At 42.9% G+C, this 14,788-nt stretch overlaps 1 protein-coding gene across 13 annotated transcripts in view; it reads left to right on the top strand.

Annotated features, from left to right (window-relative positions):
• The window catches only part of LOC125969391 (teneurin-3), a 519,170-nt gene that overhangs the window by 492,106 nt on the left and 12,276 nt on the right, over positions 1–14,788 (top strand). For 11 of the 13 annotated variants that reach the window (XM_068650689.1, XM_049721349.2, XM_049721344.2 and 8 more), the window contains 6 exons: positions 273–470; positions 2,041–2,100; positions 8,275–8,619; positions 8,776–9,020; positions 9,101–9,282; positions 10,847–11,049. In XM_068650689.1, the coding sequence (XP_068506790.1) occupies positions 273–470; positions 2,041–2,100; positions 8,275–8,619; positions 8,776–9,020; positions 9,101–9,282; positions 10,847–11,049 (1,233 nt within the window). The remainder of the gene's footprint in view (positions 1–272; positions 471–2,040; positions 2,101–8,274; positions 8,620–8,775; positions 9,021–9,100; positions 9,283–10,846; positions 11,050–14,788) is intronic. The other 2 variants (XR_007481537.2, XM_049721351.2) reach the window with 2 other exon arrangements.

Raw genomic sequence — 14,788 nt, 5'->3', positions numbered from 1 at the left:
CCGAGCCGCCTATATATATATATATATATATATATATATATATATATATATATATATATATATATATATATATATATATATATACATACATACATACATATATATGTATATATACGTATATATACATACATACATACATATATATGTATATGTATATATATTTATGTATTTTTTTTTTTTTTTTTTTTTAAAGGTCATTCAAGGTATGTTGTCCATACCCCTACTTGCCATACTGTGGATATGTTACATACTGTTGCTTTTTGTCTCAACAGTCCATGGTCTTACTGCTGCATAGCCAGCACCAGTACATTTTCGATTATGACTCAGGGGACCGCTTGTCAGCTGTTACCATGCCAAGTGTGGCTCGACACACCATGCAGACCATCAGATCCATTTGCTACTACAGAAATATCTACACTCCACCTGAGAGCAACGCCTCAGTTACTGTGGACTATTCTGAAGATGGACAGGTGTGTACCCCAGTACCACTGGATATGGACATTACTTTTACTTAATTTGCTGTAACAGCAGGTTTAGATTAGATAATGTACAATTGTGCAATAGATTTCCACTTTTTCTTGAAAGCAACTTCAGAGAATATAGAGCCTAAGAATAAAACAATATCTTAAGCATATACTGTTATATGCTTTGGTCAACATACTCTAAGGCTCAAGAATTCCTGCACATTTGCCAGCCCCTTTTAAGCAGCCCATGTGTTTGATACCTGCAACGTAATTTTACTTTTACAAAGATGAAAAAAGTGAGCGTGAATAACCCCACTAAAACAATTAACACATTGTTTGTATTTGCATTGATGAAGGCAAGACCCATGGTGCCACATGACACAGACTCAATTACTGTGTAAATTAATTTTGGGTTTGTAGTTGTGATGGCTGTGCTAGTGAATGCTCCCATTAGATTTTAAAACACACAAAGAATTTGTCTTGCTGGAGTCACTCTCACTCACTAGGGATAAAACGGCACCAGTGCAAAATATACATTTAGGACATCACAAAAATTTTGCAAATTACAGAGAGTCATTAAGCAATCAAAAATTTCCCATAGTTTAATTATATTGATGAACAACAAATGTGCAAATGATATAGCTTGACCGAGTGAGAACAATGAAGTATTAATGACACTACACGGATGGAGTAACAACAGTGAATACAATATTCAGAGCTGTCAACTCTTGGGCTTTGAGTGAGAGTCTCGCACATTTCTGTCCGATCTCACACTCTCATACTATACTTTCATTTGTCATGCTAAGGAAAAAAAATCCAGTGGAATCAGGAGTAATGCCAAAGGTCACACCCAGGGGGCGGCAAAAGTCGGTCCGGGGCGTTGCACATCTGAGGAGCCGTTCCTGCCGTAGCTGCCTAATACAAACAAACACTGACCAATAAGGAATGCGCGCAATAATACTCACCTCGAATCACTAATCAGGAAGTGTGTGGGTATGCAAGCAGCCGCACCAGTCAGATTCCAGCAAAACCTCTTATGCCAAAATTAACACAAATTAAACTGGAACTGTTTTTTCGATAGATAAACAACACTAGGTTAAGCCCATCAATCTGCTATGATATTTTGTTTGGAGGGTCTAAAAATAAAGCTGCCGTGAACATTTGTAATAATTTAATAAAGTTTCATATTAATATTCTGTAGTAAAGACTGTATATTGTAGTAAAGTTTATGAGCAATAAATAGGTAATGACATTAAAAAACAGTTCGAAAGGTTCACATTATTTCATCGCCCAAAAATAACAGGCTAAGATTGTCATTTAAACCATGCAAACTTTTTTTTCAAGGAATGGTGAATCTCAATCTAAGATTTGGCCAAAGTTGACAGCCTGAATATTATTGACACTACAAAGATGTGCAAAGTATTACTATGAAATTATGTGTTATTAAAACACCTGGCAACTGTTAACTATTGTATTGAAAAACATACACATGCCTGCTTTTAGGTGATGAACATTGTCCAGACATAAATATATTGTATAATCTGAAAATGTTATGATGTTTTTTCTCTTCGATCAGCTCCTTAGAGTTGCCCATCTTGGAACTGGACGGCGTATATTATACAAATATCGCAGACAGGTGTGTGCATTTCATTTCTTATTTAAAGGTTTTAGCATATACCGTAATTTTCAGACTAAAAGTCGCTCCGGAATATAGGTCGCATTACTCATAAAATGGCCAATAACGTGGAAAAAAAAAACATATATATGTATGTCGCTCCAGAGTAGAAGTCGCATTTTGGGGGGGAAATTTATTTGACCAAATCCAACACCAAGACCAGACATGAACGAGCAACAACAGGCTAAACCAGGTATGGGCAAACTACGGCCCGTGGGCCACATCCGGCCCACGGGACCGTTTAATCCGGCCCGCCAACCCTAAATAAATTGTATTATTAAACTTTTTTTTGGGGTCATTTTGCCTGCAATGACTGCGTTTCCCCAGTAGATGGGGAACCACTTGCCTGCGCATTTACTACCGGAAGCCGTGTCAGAAAGCTCGGTGCACACTCACAAGTGCGTGTACGTACTCAGTAGTACGGAAATGGCGCACTTGCGCTCTATTTTTATCAGTGCCGAATTTAGAGCGTGGGCTGTGACGACAGCATTCTTGTAATTTGCGCTCCGAGCTTTCGGATACAGTTTTACGCTAAAGCCACCCACAAATCTTCCCCTGGGATCCTTCCATTAAAATGAGTCACCCATGGAAAAGCAAGGTGGACACTGAGTGCCGAGTGTTTAAAAAGAGTGGCCAATTTGGCTCGACGTACGCGACGTGACGTTCAGCCACATGAACATCAACATCAACCCGTCACAGATCTAGGTAAACGGACCAACACCTCGGATCTCTCCTAAGAATTGCCACAACAAATTTTACTCCAGACTATGACACACTAGCAAAAAAAGGGAGACCAACAACACTGTTCCCACTGAAAATGAAGGGGAGGCTTTCAAGTTTGTTGTAAAAAATGCATTTTGAATATGATCTGTACAAATAGCAGGGATTGAAACTAGCGACCATTCTCATTTTCAAACAATGCAGGATGCTCAAGGACATTGATGCACCACCTGTTTGTGACTAATCTTAACCTGTAAAGTTCTTAAGGCTTACTTTAAGGAAGTGTTTCCCGTTTCCTCACCTCTGTTACCAGGTGTTTGTGAGTTAAAACTCTGCTCTGATTTTCAGATACCCCTCACCGTGTTGCCGTTTTGATTACTTTATTTGGATGTATGCTTTCACCGATTCTTCAAGATGTTATATTTGGTCAGAATGTTTGCCGTTTGATGTGATCTCATAAGATAAACATCTTTCATTAATCTGACCTGCAGGCACTGAAGTGATGGAGACTGTTATTCATAATAACAGTGTCGTATTTTATGAGAATCGCTGATAGCAGATTTTTGGGGATGTTTTTTTTAATGCTGTTAATAAATGCATTTGTTTTCAAAAAACGTTTTTGGAATATCCATGCTTTACTACCTACTAAAGGCCAAAACCTTTTATGCAATGACCATTACAGGTCGTTTATATTACTTCACACAAACACTACATCCATCTGCTCAAGGTTCGGCCCCTCGGTCAAAATTTAGAACCCAATTCGTCCCGCAAGTCAAAAAGTTTGCCCACCCCTGGGCTAAACGGTAGGTATGCTAACGTGACATAAACACAAACGAAGAGCTGAGAACGGGCCTGACGTAGCATTCAGAGTTATTCAAAAAGCTATTACATAAATAATTCATCCAATTCATTAAATCCATCGATCGTCCTTTGTCAACAATGCGTGCGCGCCGCTGACGGCGCTTGCACTTTAAAATATTCCACAGGCCAATATAACGATATATAAATTATATATCAAATAACTATTATATAAGCAATAATGTTATCAAACCATCTGTGTCACTCCAAATCATTAAATCCATCGATCGTCCTTTGTCAATAATGGGTGCGCGGCTGACGGCGCTTGCACTTCAAAATATTCCACAGGTCCATATAACGATATATACAGTAAATTAGATATCAAATAACTATTATATAAGCAATAAAGTATTATCAAACCATCTGTGCACTCTAAATCATTAAATCCATCGATCAAATTTCTCGTCCTTTGTCAACAACGCCGCGCGTGCGCCCTGACGTCAGCCTCGTCGTTATTCCACAGATCTAGTATATAAATATATTGTAGCGTTAACAAAGTTCAAGGAAAGACGTGGGTTTGGTAAACGGCTCTTTATTTAACAAAACAAACTTCCAGGCGTGTGACGGCGTGGACTTCCAGCCACAGAAGTGGAAGAGAGCTCCATAGAATAGGACCAGGCGTGCGTAAAAGCCATGACCGAGCCCTATCCACCGTCCCCGGACAGCCACCCGGCCGAGCGCCGGCCCCATACTTCCATCCACGGAGGTGAAAGAGAGCTCCATAGAATAGGACCGGGTGTGCGTAAAAGCCATGACCGAGCCCCATCCACCGTCCCCGGACAGCCACCCGGCCGATCGCCGGCCCCAGACTTCCATCCACGGAGGTGAAAGAGAGCTCCATAGAATAGGACCGGGCGTGCGCAAAAGCCATAATAGTTTTTCAAACCTTCTGTGTCACTCCAAATCCTTAAATCCTTCAAACTCTTCATCCTCCGTGTCCCTTAGCAACAAAGCCGCTAATGATGCCGGTAGTGCGTGGGGCCCTTCGTCATCCCGTGATCAATCTTTGTCCTTTTTGTAAACAACCGCCGCACCGCGCTGCTGACGTCACTTGAAATTCAAATTACAGTAATCCCTTGCTACATCGCGGTTCGTTTATCGCGGTTTCACTTTTTGGGGGGGGGGGATTTTTGAAAAACAACACATATAAGTCGCTCCTCATTATAAGTCGCTCCCCCACTGAACTATGGAAAAAAACACGACTATATATATATATATATATATATATATATATATAAAGGTTTTAGGAGATAGATAGATAGATAGATAGATAGATAGATAGATAGATAGATAGATAGATAGATAGATAGATAGATAGATAGATAGATAGATAGATAGATAGATAGATAGATAGATATTTTCCGGACGATAAGTTGCTCCAGAGTACAAGTCGCATCAGCCAGAAAATGCAAAAAAAACATTTTTGGGGTAACTTTATTTGACAAAATCCCACACCAAGAACAGACATGAATAGGCAACAACAGGCTAAACAATACGCTATGCTAATGTTACATGAACACAAACGAGAAACTGAGAACGTGCCCGATGTAACATTCAAATAACTATAACATAAATAACATGTTTATCAAACCATCTGTGCCGCTCCAAATCATTAAATCCATCGGAATCCTCACCCTCCGTGTCACTTATAAACAACGCCACTGTTGACTCCGGAAATACATACGGCGCTGAGGTCAGACTCATTGTCAGTTGCAGCTCCAATTATTCCACAGCACCAGCTCAGTGTTCAAGTGGTAGAGTGTCTGCTCTGAGACTGGAAAGTTGTGGGTCCAAACCCCGGCCGGGTCATACCAAAGACTATAAAAATGGGACCCATTGCCTCCCTGCTTGGCACTCAGCATTAAGGGTTGGAATTGGGGGGTTAAAATCACACGGGGATGGGTTAAAAGCAAAGGACAAATTTTACTACACCCAGATGTGTATATGACGACGATCATTGGGACTTTAACTTTTAATGCACCCTCATGCGGTTTAAAGTGAAAATAACATGTAACCCTCATGCGGTTTAAAGTGAAAATAACATGTAAAGTGGTCAATTATACTATAGAAAGTAAGTAATGTGTTAATAATTTCACATATAAGTCGCTCCTGATTATAAGTCGCACCCCTAGCCAAACTAAAAAAAAACTGGGACTTATAGTCCGGAAATTACGGTGTGTGTGTGTGTGTGTGTGTGTGTGTGTGTGTGTGTGTGTGTGTGTGTGTGTGTGTGTGTGTGTGTGTGTGTGTGTGTGTGTGTTTGTGTGTGTGCGTGTGTGTGGGTGCGTGTGCGTGTGTGTGTGTGTATATTACATGAAGTATTTATTATTGTGTATAGAAAAAGGAGTATTGTTTTCTTTCATATAGTTTTTAAATAGTGTCTGATTGCTGATTATAGTATATTCTCAATGGTATAGAGCAGTGGTCCCCAACCTTTCTTGCGCCACGGACCGGTTACGTGTCAGAAATATTTTCGCGGACCGGCCTTTATATCAATAAATAATACATTTATATAAATAAATAATACATTTATATTAAATACACCCCTCCGTGAGTCGTCACCTTATCGCGGTGGAGGGGTGCCCCTATGATGCTAGGAGCTATGTTGTCTGGGGCTTCATGCCCCTGGTATGGTGCCCATGGCAAAAGGGTCCTAGGTGAGGGGCCAGACAAGGCACGGCTCAGAAGACCCTTTATGATGAATAAAATATATGGACCTAGTTTTCCCTCGCCCAGACGTGGGTCACCGGGGCCCCCCTCTAGAGCCAGGCCTGGAGGTGGAGCTCGAAGGCGAGCACTTGGTGGCCGGGCCGTCGCCCATGGGGCCTGGCCGCGCGCAACCTGAAAAGAAAACTTGGGTCCCCCTTCCCATGGGCTCACCACCTGTAGGAGGGGCCAAAGGGGTCGGGTGCAAAGCGAGCTGGGCGGCGGCCAAAGGTGGGGACCTTGGCGGTCCGATCCCCGGCTGCAGAAGGTGGCTCTTGAGACATGGAATGTCACCTCTCAGGCTGGAAAGGATCCCAAGCTGGTGTGTGAGACAGAAAAGTTTTGACTAGACATAGACTTGCCTCCACACATAGTTTGGGCTCTGGTACAAGCCCTCTCGAGAGGGGCTGGACTCTCTTCCATTCTGGAGTTGCCCACGGTGCGAGGCGTCGAGCAGGTGTGGGTATACTTATTGTCCCCCGGCTGGGCGCCTGCACATTGGGGTTCACCTCGGTGAACGAGAGGGTAGCCGCTCTCCGCCTTCGGGTGGGGGGATGGGTCCTGACTGTTGTTTGTGCCTATGCACCAAACAGCAACTCAGAGTACCCACCCTTTTTGGGTCCTTAGAAGAAGTGCTGGAGAGCGCTCCTTCTGGGGACTCTATCCTTCTACTGGGTGACTTCAATGCTCACATGGGCAATGACAGTGAGACCTGGAAGGGCGTGATTGGGAGGAACGGCCCCCCCGATCTGAACCCGAGCGGTGTTCTATTGTTGGACTTCTGTGCTCGACATGGATTGTCAATAATGAACACCATGTTCAAACATAAGGGTGTCCATGTGTGCACTTGGCACCAGGACACCCTAGGCCGCAGTTCGATGATTGACTTTATAGCACAGAGCAAGAGCACGGACGGGTAGCATACTGGGACAAACTGACAAGGGAGTGACTGCAGTGTGGTGTTTAAAATGGACTGGTAAAAGAGCATGAACACGTGTGGGTGATTGACTTAACGAAAGGGGTGTGGTTTTGAATGGTATCCATGGTGATGGAGTGACAGAGAGTACTGGCTGGTGACAGGTGGCAGGCACGTGACAAATCTTTTAAGGTTAGTAAATTGTCTTTACGACAATAAAAATTGGGGGCGGTGACCTAACCGCACAGTTCGATGACTTTGTTGTCATGTCATCGGATTTGGGCTTCTTTCCCTTTCTAAAGAAGCTTTCCAAACATCTGTTTCTTGCTCATTTTTGCTTGCTTCGCGGGCTCGACTGAGATGACATGTCACGTGACTGAGACGAGCGTCTTGACCTGAACCGACGGATGTAATTGGGAGAGAATCGCCAATTTTTTTTATATTTTTGAAAATAAATTCTCACTCATTTTTGCTAGCTTTGTGGGCTCGACTGGGGAAACTTGTCACATGACCGGGACGAGCGTCTTGACCTGAATTAATTGATCGTCGATAAAAAAAATATTTTTTTTTTACCTGTGCGGCTTGGCGGCCCGGTACCAAGTGATCCACGGACCGATACCGGTCCGCGGCCCAGTGGTTGGGGACCTCTGGTTTAGACAACAGAGCACTCAAAGATGAATGTATGTGCCAAGTTTCTGTTTTGTTTGGTTCCTGACAGTAGAGTGAAATCAATGGTGCACAGGGAAATCAGGAAGCAGACAAGCAATATTAGGCAGTCTCCAGGGTGTTGGAGGTCTGATATACTTTCGTAGATGATGCAGTAGTGAATGTATAGGAATGTTTGACAGCTTGTATAAACTACACAGAAGCTGATAGGATGTGGACTGTATCCGTTGTCGCAAACCAATATGACACTCTTTTATCTTTCTTCTCAGAACAAGATGGCAGAGATTCTGTATGATTCAACTCGCGTCAGTTTTACATATGATGAGACGGCAGGTGTGCTGAAGACAGTCAACTTGCAGACTGAAGGGTTTATATGTTCCATACGGTACCGCCAAATTGGCCCACTGGTTGACCGGCAAATATTCCGCTTCAGTGAGGATGGGATGGTGAATGCACGTTTTGACTACACCTACGACAACAGTTTCAGAGTCACCAGCATGCAGGCTGTAATCAATGAAACGCCACTGCCAATCGATCTCTATCAATTTGATGACATATCAGGAAAAGTGGAGCAATTCGGAAAGTTTGGAGTCATCTATTATGACATCAACCAGGTGAGACAGCTTTGGTTAATTTTTGGGAAATGGTATGAAAGTCTTACATTAAAATTAGCTGGTCGTGAACATGACACACGTGACTGCAGAGTGAGGTTGAAACATTGTATTATGAGAAGTTGGGAATTCAAACATCTGATTGTCTTCCATTGTTAGATAATCTCCACAGCAGTTATGACCTACACCAAACACTTTGATCAGCATGGTCGCATCAAGGAGATCCAGTATGAGATCTTCAGATCTCTGATGTACTGGATCACCATTCAGTATGACAACATGGGACGAGTCACTAAACGTGAGATTAAGATTGGACCATTTGCCAACACAACCAAATATGGATATGAATATGATGTTGATGGACAGTTGCAGACAGTCTCACTCAATGAAAAAATGATGTGGAGGTAAGGTCACCATATAAGATTTTTTAATGACATTTAAAAAATATTTCTGTTGTTAATCGTCATACAAACTGGACTTGCAGGTATAATTATGACCTAAATGGGAATTTACATCTGTTGAATCCGGGAAACAGTGGTCGGTTGACACCTCTTCGTTACGACCTCAGAGATCGAATCACTCGTCTGGGTGATGTTCAGTACAAATTGGATGAAGATGGTTTTCTAAGACAGAGAGGGGCAGAAATATTTGAATATAACTCCAAAGGTAGGAAAAACATCTAATGAATAATGATTGAACTTATAAAAAATTTATGCAATTTCCTTAAATTTCATTAACCCTAATGTAATGCTGACTATGTTGATGTATGACACAGTACATGCTCACCACGGACATGAGAGTCATGTCAACCTTTGACTCGTCGTAATTTATTAGAAGTTTTTTGGGGGAGGCTCAAATTAACTACTTTTCTTGAATTTCTTTACAAAGGACTAAACTTTCAATAACATTGCAGATTTTAACATTCAGATTAATAATGTATCAACCAGCTTGCCAATGATTCAGTGCTATTGATTACTTCTGAAGCAATTCCGCTCTTTCATTATGGTCATTATTTTTTTTTTTTGTACAATGCACTAGTAGTTGCAGTAGTAGCAGCCTTAAGCCCCTATCCTACTCAGGGTAAAATATTTCCTACTCTTGGCAAAGGTAGCAAAATGCTGATTCACATCAGGGTTAATCAGGCTTTGTTCAAGGTTGCAAATGTTCACCAATGTCCATGCTCTAAATTTCCTTCAGATAAGAAAAGTACAGGAAAACATCTGGTGACAAGTTGGCGAACATTTGAGACCTCGAACGAACCCTGAGGAGAATGCAACACTCGTTACCCTTGAAAAAACTCGTAGTTGTTTGCAGCTCAGTAGGATAAAGGGTTTAGGTCTCGCTGTCAGCGATGTGTAGAGGGGCAGTGAGCGAGACGTCCAGAAAAATGAAATTAGATGAGAATTCATGTTGAATGAGCATCCTGCTGTGATCAATGAGAATAAAGCTAAGAAAAATTGGTAACACTTTATTTGAATTCTGTTCATAACACTGTCATACTACTGTCATATTCATGACATGACACCTGTCATGAATATGAATGAATCCTTATGATAGAAATTACAGACTTCTACATGCTTTGCAAGTGGGAAAACCTGAAAAATCAGCAGTGTATCAAATACTTGTTCTCCCCACTGTATCTATCTCGGCATATCACAAACACTTAAATATCTTTGATCAGTTTTGTTTTTCAGTGGAGTTTTGAGGCACAAAATTAGAGTTTTGACTCGCAAACAGCAATGTGAAACCACTTATTTTTAGCCTTGCAATAGTATACATGTATATGAAGTCTAAAAATCAAGAAGAACACTCAGGGTCACAGCTTTCCCATTGCTGGGATATGCAATGGAAAAATGTATATACAATATACAATGTATATAATATACATGAGAGTCAATGGCCTGGAGTGCAGGTGGGAGATTTCAACTTTTTTTTTTCCTGTTCTGTCGCATTCAACCATATAACATATATACAGTAGGCCTTAGACTACAGATGTATTTTTTCAGATGAATACGAAAATCCTTGTGTTAATTAAAATGCTCAATCATAATGTTTGATTTTTTCTATTAGCCGTGTTTTTATTAAAGACATGTTAAATCTTTACTGAAAGAATGTTTGTTTTGTTTTTTGAAATCCAATACCATTGCATAAAGTTTTCATCATAAACATAATTCTAAAAGTCCAAGTACCAATAATACAATTTTGCTATTTTGCCTGTTGATTACGCTAGGTCTTCTTGTTCGGGTCTACAGTAAAGCTGGTAGTTGGACCATCCAGTACCGTTATGATGGTCTGGGTAGGCGAGTGGCAGCAAGGAACAGTCTAGGACAACATCTGCAATTTTTCTATGCTGACCTGAACTACCCCACCAGGATCACACATGTTTATAACCACTCGAGTTCTGAAATCACCTCCTTTTACTACGACTTGCAGGTAACTGTTGTTTTTGTTTTTACGTGTTTTTCTCCCTTAAAAAAGCTGGTAGGACTGGGTTTGTGCAAAGCAAATTTTTAGCCATTGTCCTTTTGTCCAACAAGTTTGACATCAGACATCACAAAGGTTGTTAAATGGATTAATGTATTCACATATATACCATAATTTTCGGACTATAAGTCGCTCCAGAATATAAGTCGCTCCGGAGTATAAGACGCACCAGCCATAAAATGCCCCAAAAAGTGAAAAAAACATATATAAGTCGCTCCGGAGTATAAGTCGCATTTTGGGGGGCAATTTATTCGACAAAATCCCACACCACATGAAGGAGCAACAACAGGCTGAACGATAGGTATGCTAACGTGACAAACACAAACGAAGAGCTGAGAACGGGCCTGACGTAACATATAGAGTTATTAAAGACAACTGGTTGTTGGCTTCCGTCAGTCTCGAGAGACTATGGATTATGTGCCTTGGTGGTCATTGGTTGCTGGACCTGCAGTTCCTTCTGTGACTAAAGAGTCCAATTCTGGAGCCGCATGCCCTGTTGCAGATGTCACAGCTAAAGGCAGTAGAGTTTCGGGGTAGCTGAGCATCTCTTCTGTGTCTTTGAGCCCTTTTCTCTTTTAAAAAAAAAAAAAACTCTTGAATTTTCTTCTCTCTGTTCTCTTCCATTTTCTTGATGACTGATTTGGTAACGGCTTTCCACCCTGAGCGATCTGCGGCCAGTGTCTCAAATTGTGCTGGTGCGATGTTGCCCTCCTTCAAGCTCCGTTTACAAACATCTTTGAAGCGGAGAAGTGGTCTTCCGAGTGGTCTAGAACCAGAGGCGAGCTCACCATACAATATGTCTTTGGGAAGTCGACCATCTTGCATACGGGATACATGGCCAATCCACCGCAGACGTCTGTTTGTAAGGATGGCAAACATGCTGGAAATTCCTGCTCTGGTCAAGACCTCTTTGTTGGAAACGTGATCCTGCCATGAGATGTTGAGGATTCTCCTTAGACAGCGCTGGTGAAAACTGTTCAACTTGCGTTCCTGATGACTATACAGCGTCCAGCTCTCGCTCCCGTACAGAAGTGTATTCAGCACGCAGGCCTGATACACTGAGATCTTGGTTTTGATGGTGAGCGAGCTATTTTCCCACACCCTCTTTGCTAGGCGGGCTAGCACCGATGAGGCCTTGCCGATTCTGACATTGATCTCTTTGACGAGGCTGAGACTGTTAGAGATGTTGGAGCCAAGGTAGGTGAAATCTTCGACCACATCGAGGCAACAGTCGACAATTGAGATGTGAGGGGTAGAGCTGACACCTTGGGCTAAGATGTCCGTCTTCTTTATGCTGATTGTCAGACCGAACTCTCTACAAGCATGGGCGAAGGCATTTATAAGGTCTTGGAGGCCGGCTTCGGTATGTGATGTCAGTGCCGCATCATCCGCGAACAGCATTTCACGAATGAGAACTTTGCGCACGCGTGTTTTTGCTCGAAGGCGGGTAAGGTTAAATAGGCTGCCATCACTTCGGGTGTGCAGGTACACTCCTTCTTCGGATGTCTCGAAGGCATATCGTAGCAATAGTGAAAAAAAGATGCCAAAGAGAGTTGGGGCAAGGACGCAGCCTTGCTTTACCCCACTTGTAATTGGGAAGGGTTCAGATTTTAATCCATTGCACTGTACAGTACCTTTCATATCCTTGTGAAAGGAGACAATCAGTCTCAGCAATTTAGGAGGACAGCCAATTCTGTGCAGGAGTGTGAACAGACCCGTTCTACTGACCAAATCAAAGGCTTTCGTTAGGTCTATGAAGGCGATATACAGTGGTCGCTGTTGCTCACGACACTTCTCTTGCAGTTGCCTTAATGAGAAGATCATGTCGATGGTGGATCTCCCTGTTCTAAAGCCACACTGGGATTCTGGATAAATCCGTTCAGCCAGTGGATAGAGTCTGTTTAATATAACTCGGGCAAATGTCTTTCCCACGACAGAGAGTAGGGATATTCCGCGATAGTTGTTGCAAACACTTCTATCGCCTTTGTTCTTGTATAGTGTGATGATCTTGGCATCTCTCATGTCTTGAGGCACGTTTCCTTCATCCCAGCACTGTAAGAGTAGCTTGTGGAGATGCACGAGGAGGCTGGTTTGTTTGGCTGCTTTGATGACCTCTGGGGGGATGCCGTCATTTCCTGGGACTTTACCGCTGGATAGGGAATCGACAGCCTTATACAGCTCCTGAATAGTGGGCGGTTCATCAAGCTCTTCCATGACAGGTAGTGGTGTTATGCCTTCCACAGCATTTACCGTGACTTCAGTTTCCCTCGTTAAAAGCTCTTGATAATGCTCAGCCCATCTCTCCATTTGTTTGGTTCGATCTGTAATGATTGAACCAGTGCTTGACTTCAGAGGGGCAGTTTTGGTGACAGTGGGGCCGAATGCTATTTTCATCCCATCATACATTGCCCGGATATTGCCACAATCAGCAGAAGTTTGGATATTCTGGCATATACTCTGCCAGTATTTATTTGCGCACTGCCTGGCAATCTTCTGGGTGTCAGCTCTGGCTTTCCTCAGAGCTGCAAGTGTTTTGTCACTGGGATTGGCTTTGTAGTTGAGGAGGGCTGATCGTTTACGTGAGATGGCCGGTTCAAGATTCATGATTCCCGCTTCAAACCAATCCGGGTTCATCTTCGTTCTTATTCCAAAGGAGTCGAGAGCAGTTGTGTATATTGCACTTCGCATGTGATTCCATTTTTCTTCTGCACTGCCAGTTGAGCATTTGTTAAGGGCTTCTTCGATGTTAACAGCAAAGCTTTTAATTAACTGAGGGTCCTGGTTCTTGGTTGTGTTTATGCGAGGCTGGCCCTTTGGCTTTGATCTATGAGCTCGTTTGGGTTGGAGGCATACTTTACTGGCGACCAAAGCATGGTCTGTATCGCAGTCTGCGCTGTGATAGCTGCGAGTGATGTTGACGCAGTTGAGGCAGGATCGTCGAGTGATAATGAGATCCAATTGATGCCAGTGACGAGATCTAGGGTGCCGCCATGATACTCTGTGGCTGGGCTTTGTAAAGAAGAACGTATTTGTGATGCAGAGATCATGAAAGGAGCATAGTTCCAACAATCTTTGCCCATTTTCGTTCACCTTGCCAACTCCAAACTGGCCAATACAGCAGGGCCAAGAGGAATTGTCCGAGCCAACACGAGCATTGAAGTCTCCCAGCAGGACCAGGTGCTCAGATGCAGGTATTTCCCTGATGAAGGTCTCAAGCTCGTCGTAGAATTGGTCTTTTTCCTCTTCTGATGAGGTGAGTGTTGGGGCGTAGGCGCTCACGATGTTTACAAGGCCAGACGTGGTTTCAATGCGCATGATGAGGATGCGGGCGGTGCCCACTGTTGGTGGCGTGCAAGCAGGCAGGAGGGAGTTCCTCACTGCGAAACCTACACCATGCATACGATGTTCCCCTGGGGCCTTTCCTTGCCAGAAGAATGTGTAGTCTTTCTCTCTGATGCTGCCGTTGGATAATAGCCTGGTTTCTTGCAGTGCAGCAACGTCGATGTTCAGACGTGTCAGCTCGCGGTTGACGACAGCTGTCTTTCTAGCATTGTTTATCTGTTTCGGGTCATTGGTGATCCCTGGACATAGAGTTCTAACATTCCATGTTGCCAGTCTAAGCGCTGGCGGCTTTGTTTTATTTTTATCATTGCTTGGTGCATGGATTACAGTCCGCCGTTCGGATTTT

The sequence above is a fragment of the Syngnathus scovelli genome, chromosome 5 (assembly GCF_024217435.2).
Source record: "Syngnathus scovelli strain Florida chromosome 5, RoL_Ssco_1.2, whole genome shotgun sequence".
NCBI classification, from domain to species: domain Eukaryota; kingdom Metazoa; phylum Chordata; class Actinopteri; order Syngnathiformes; family Syngnathidae; genus Syngnathus; species Syngnathus scovelli.
Note: the sequence above shows the minus strand (reverse complement) of the source record. Positions and strands in the feature narration are given on the sequence as shown.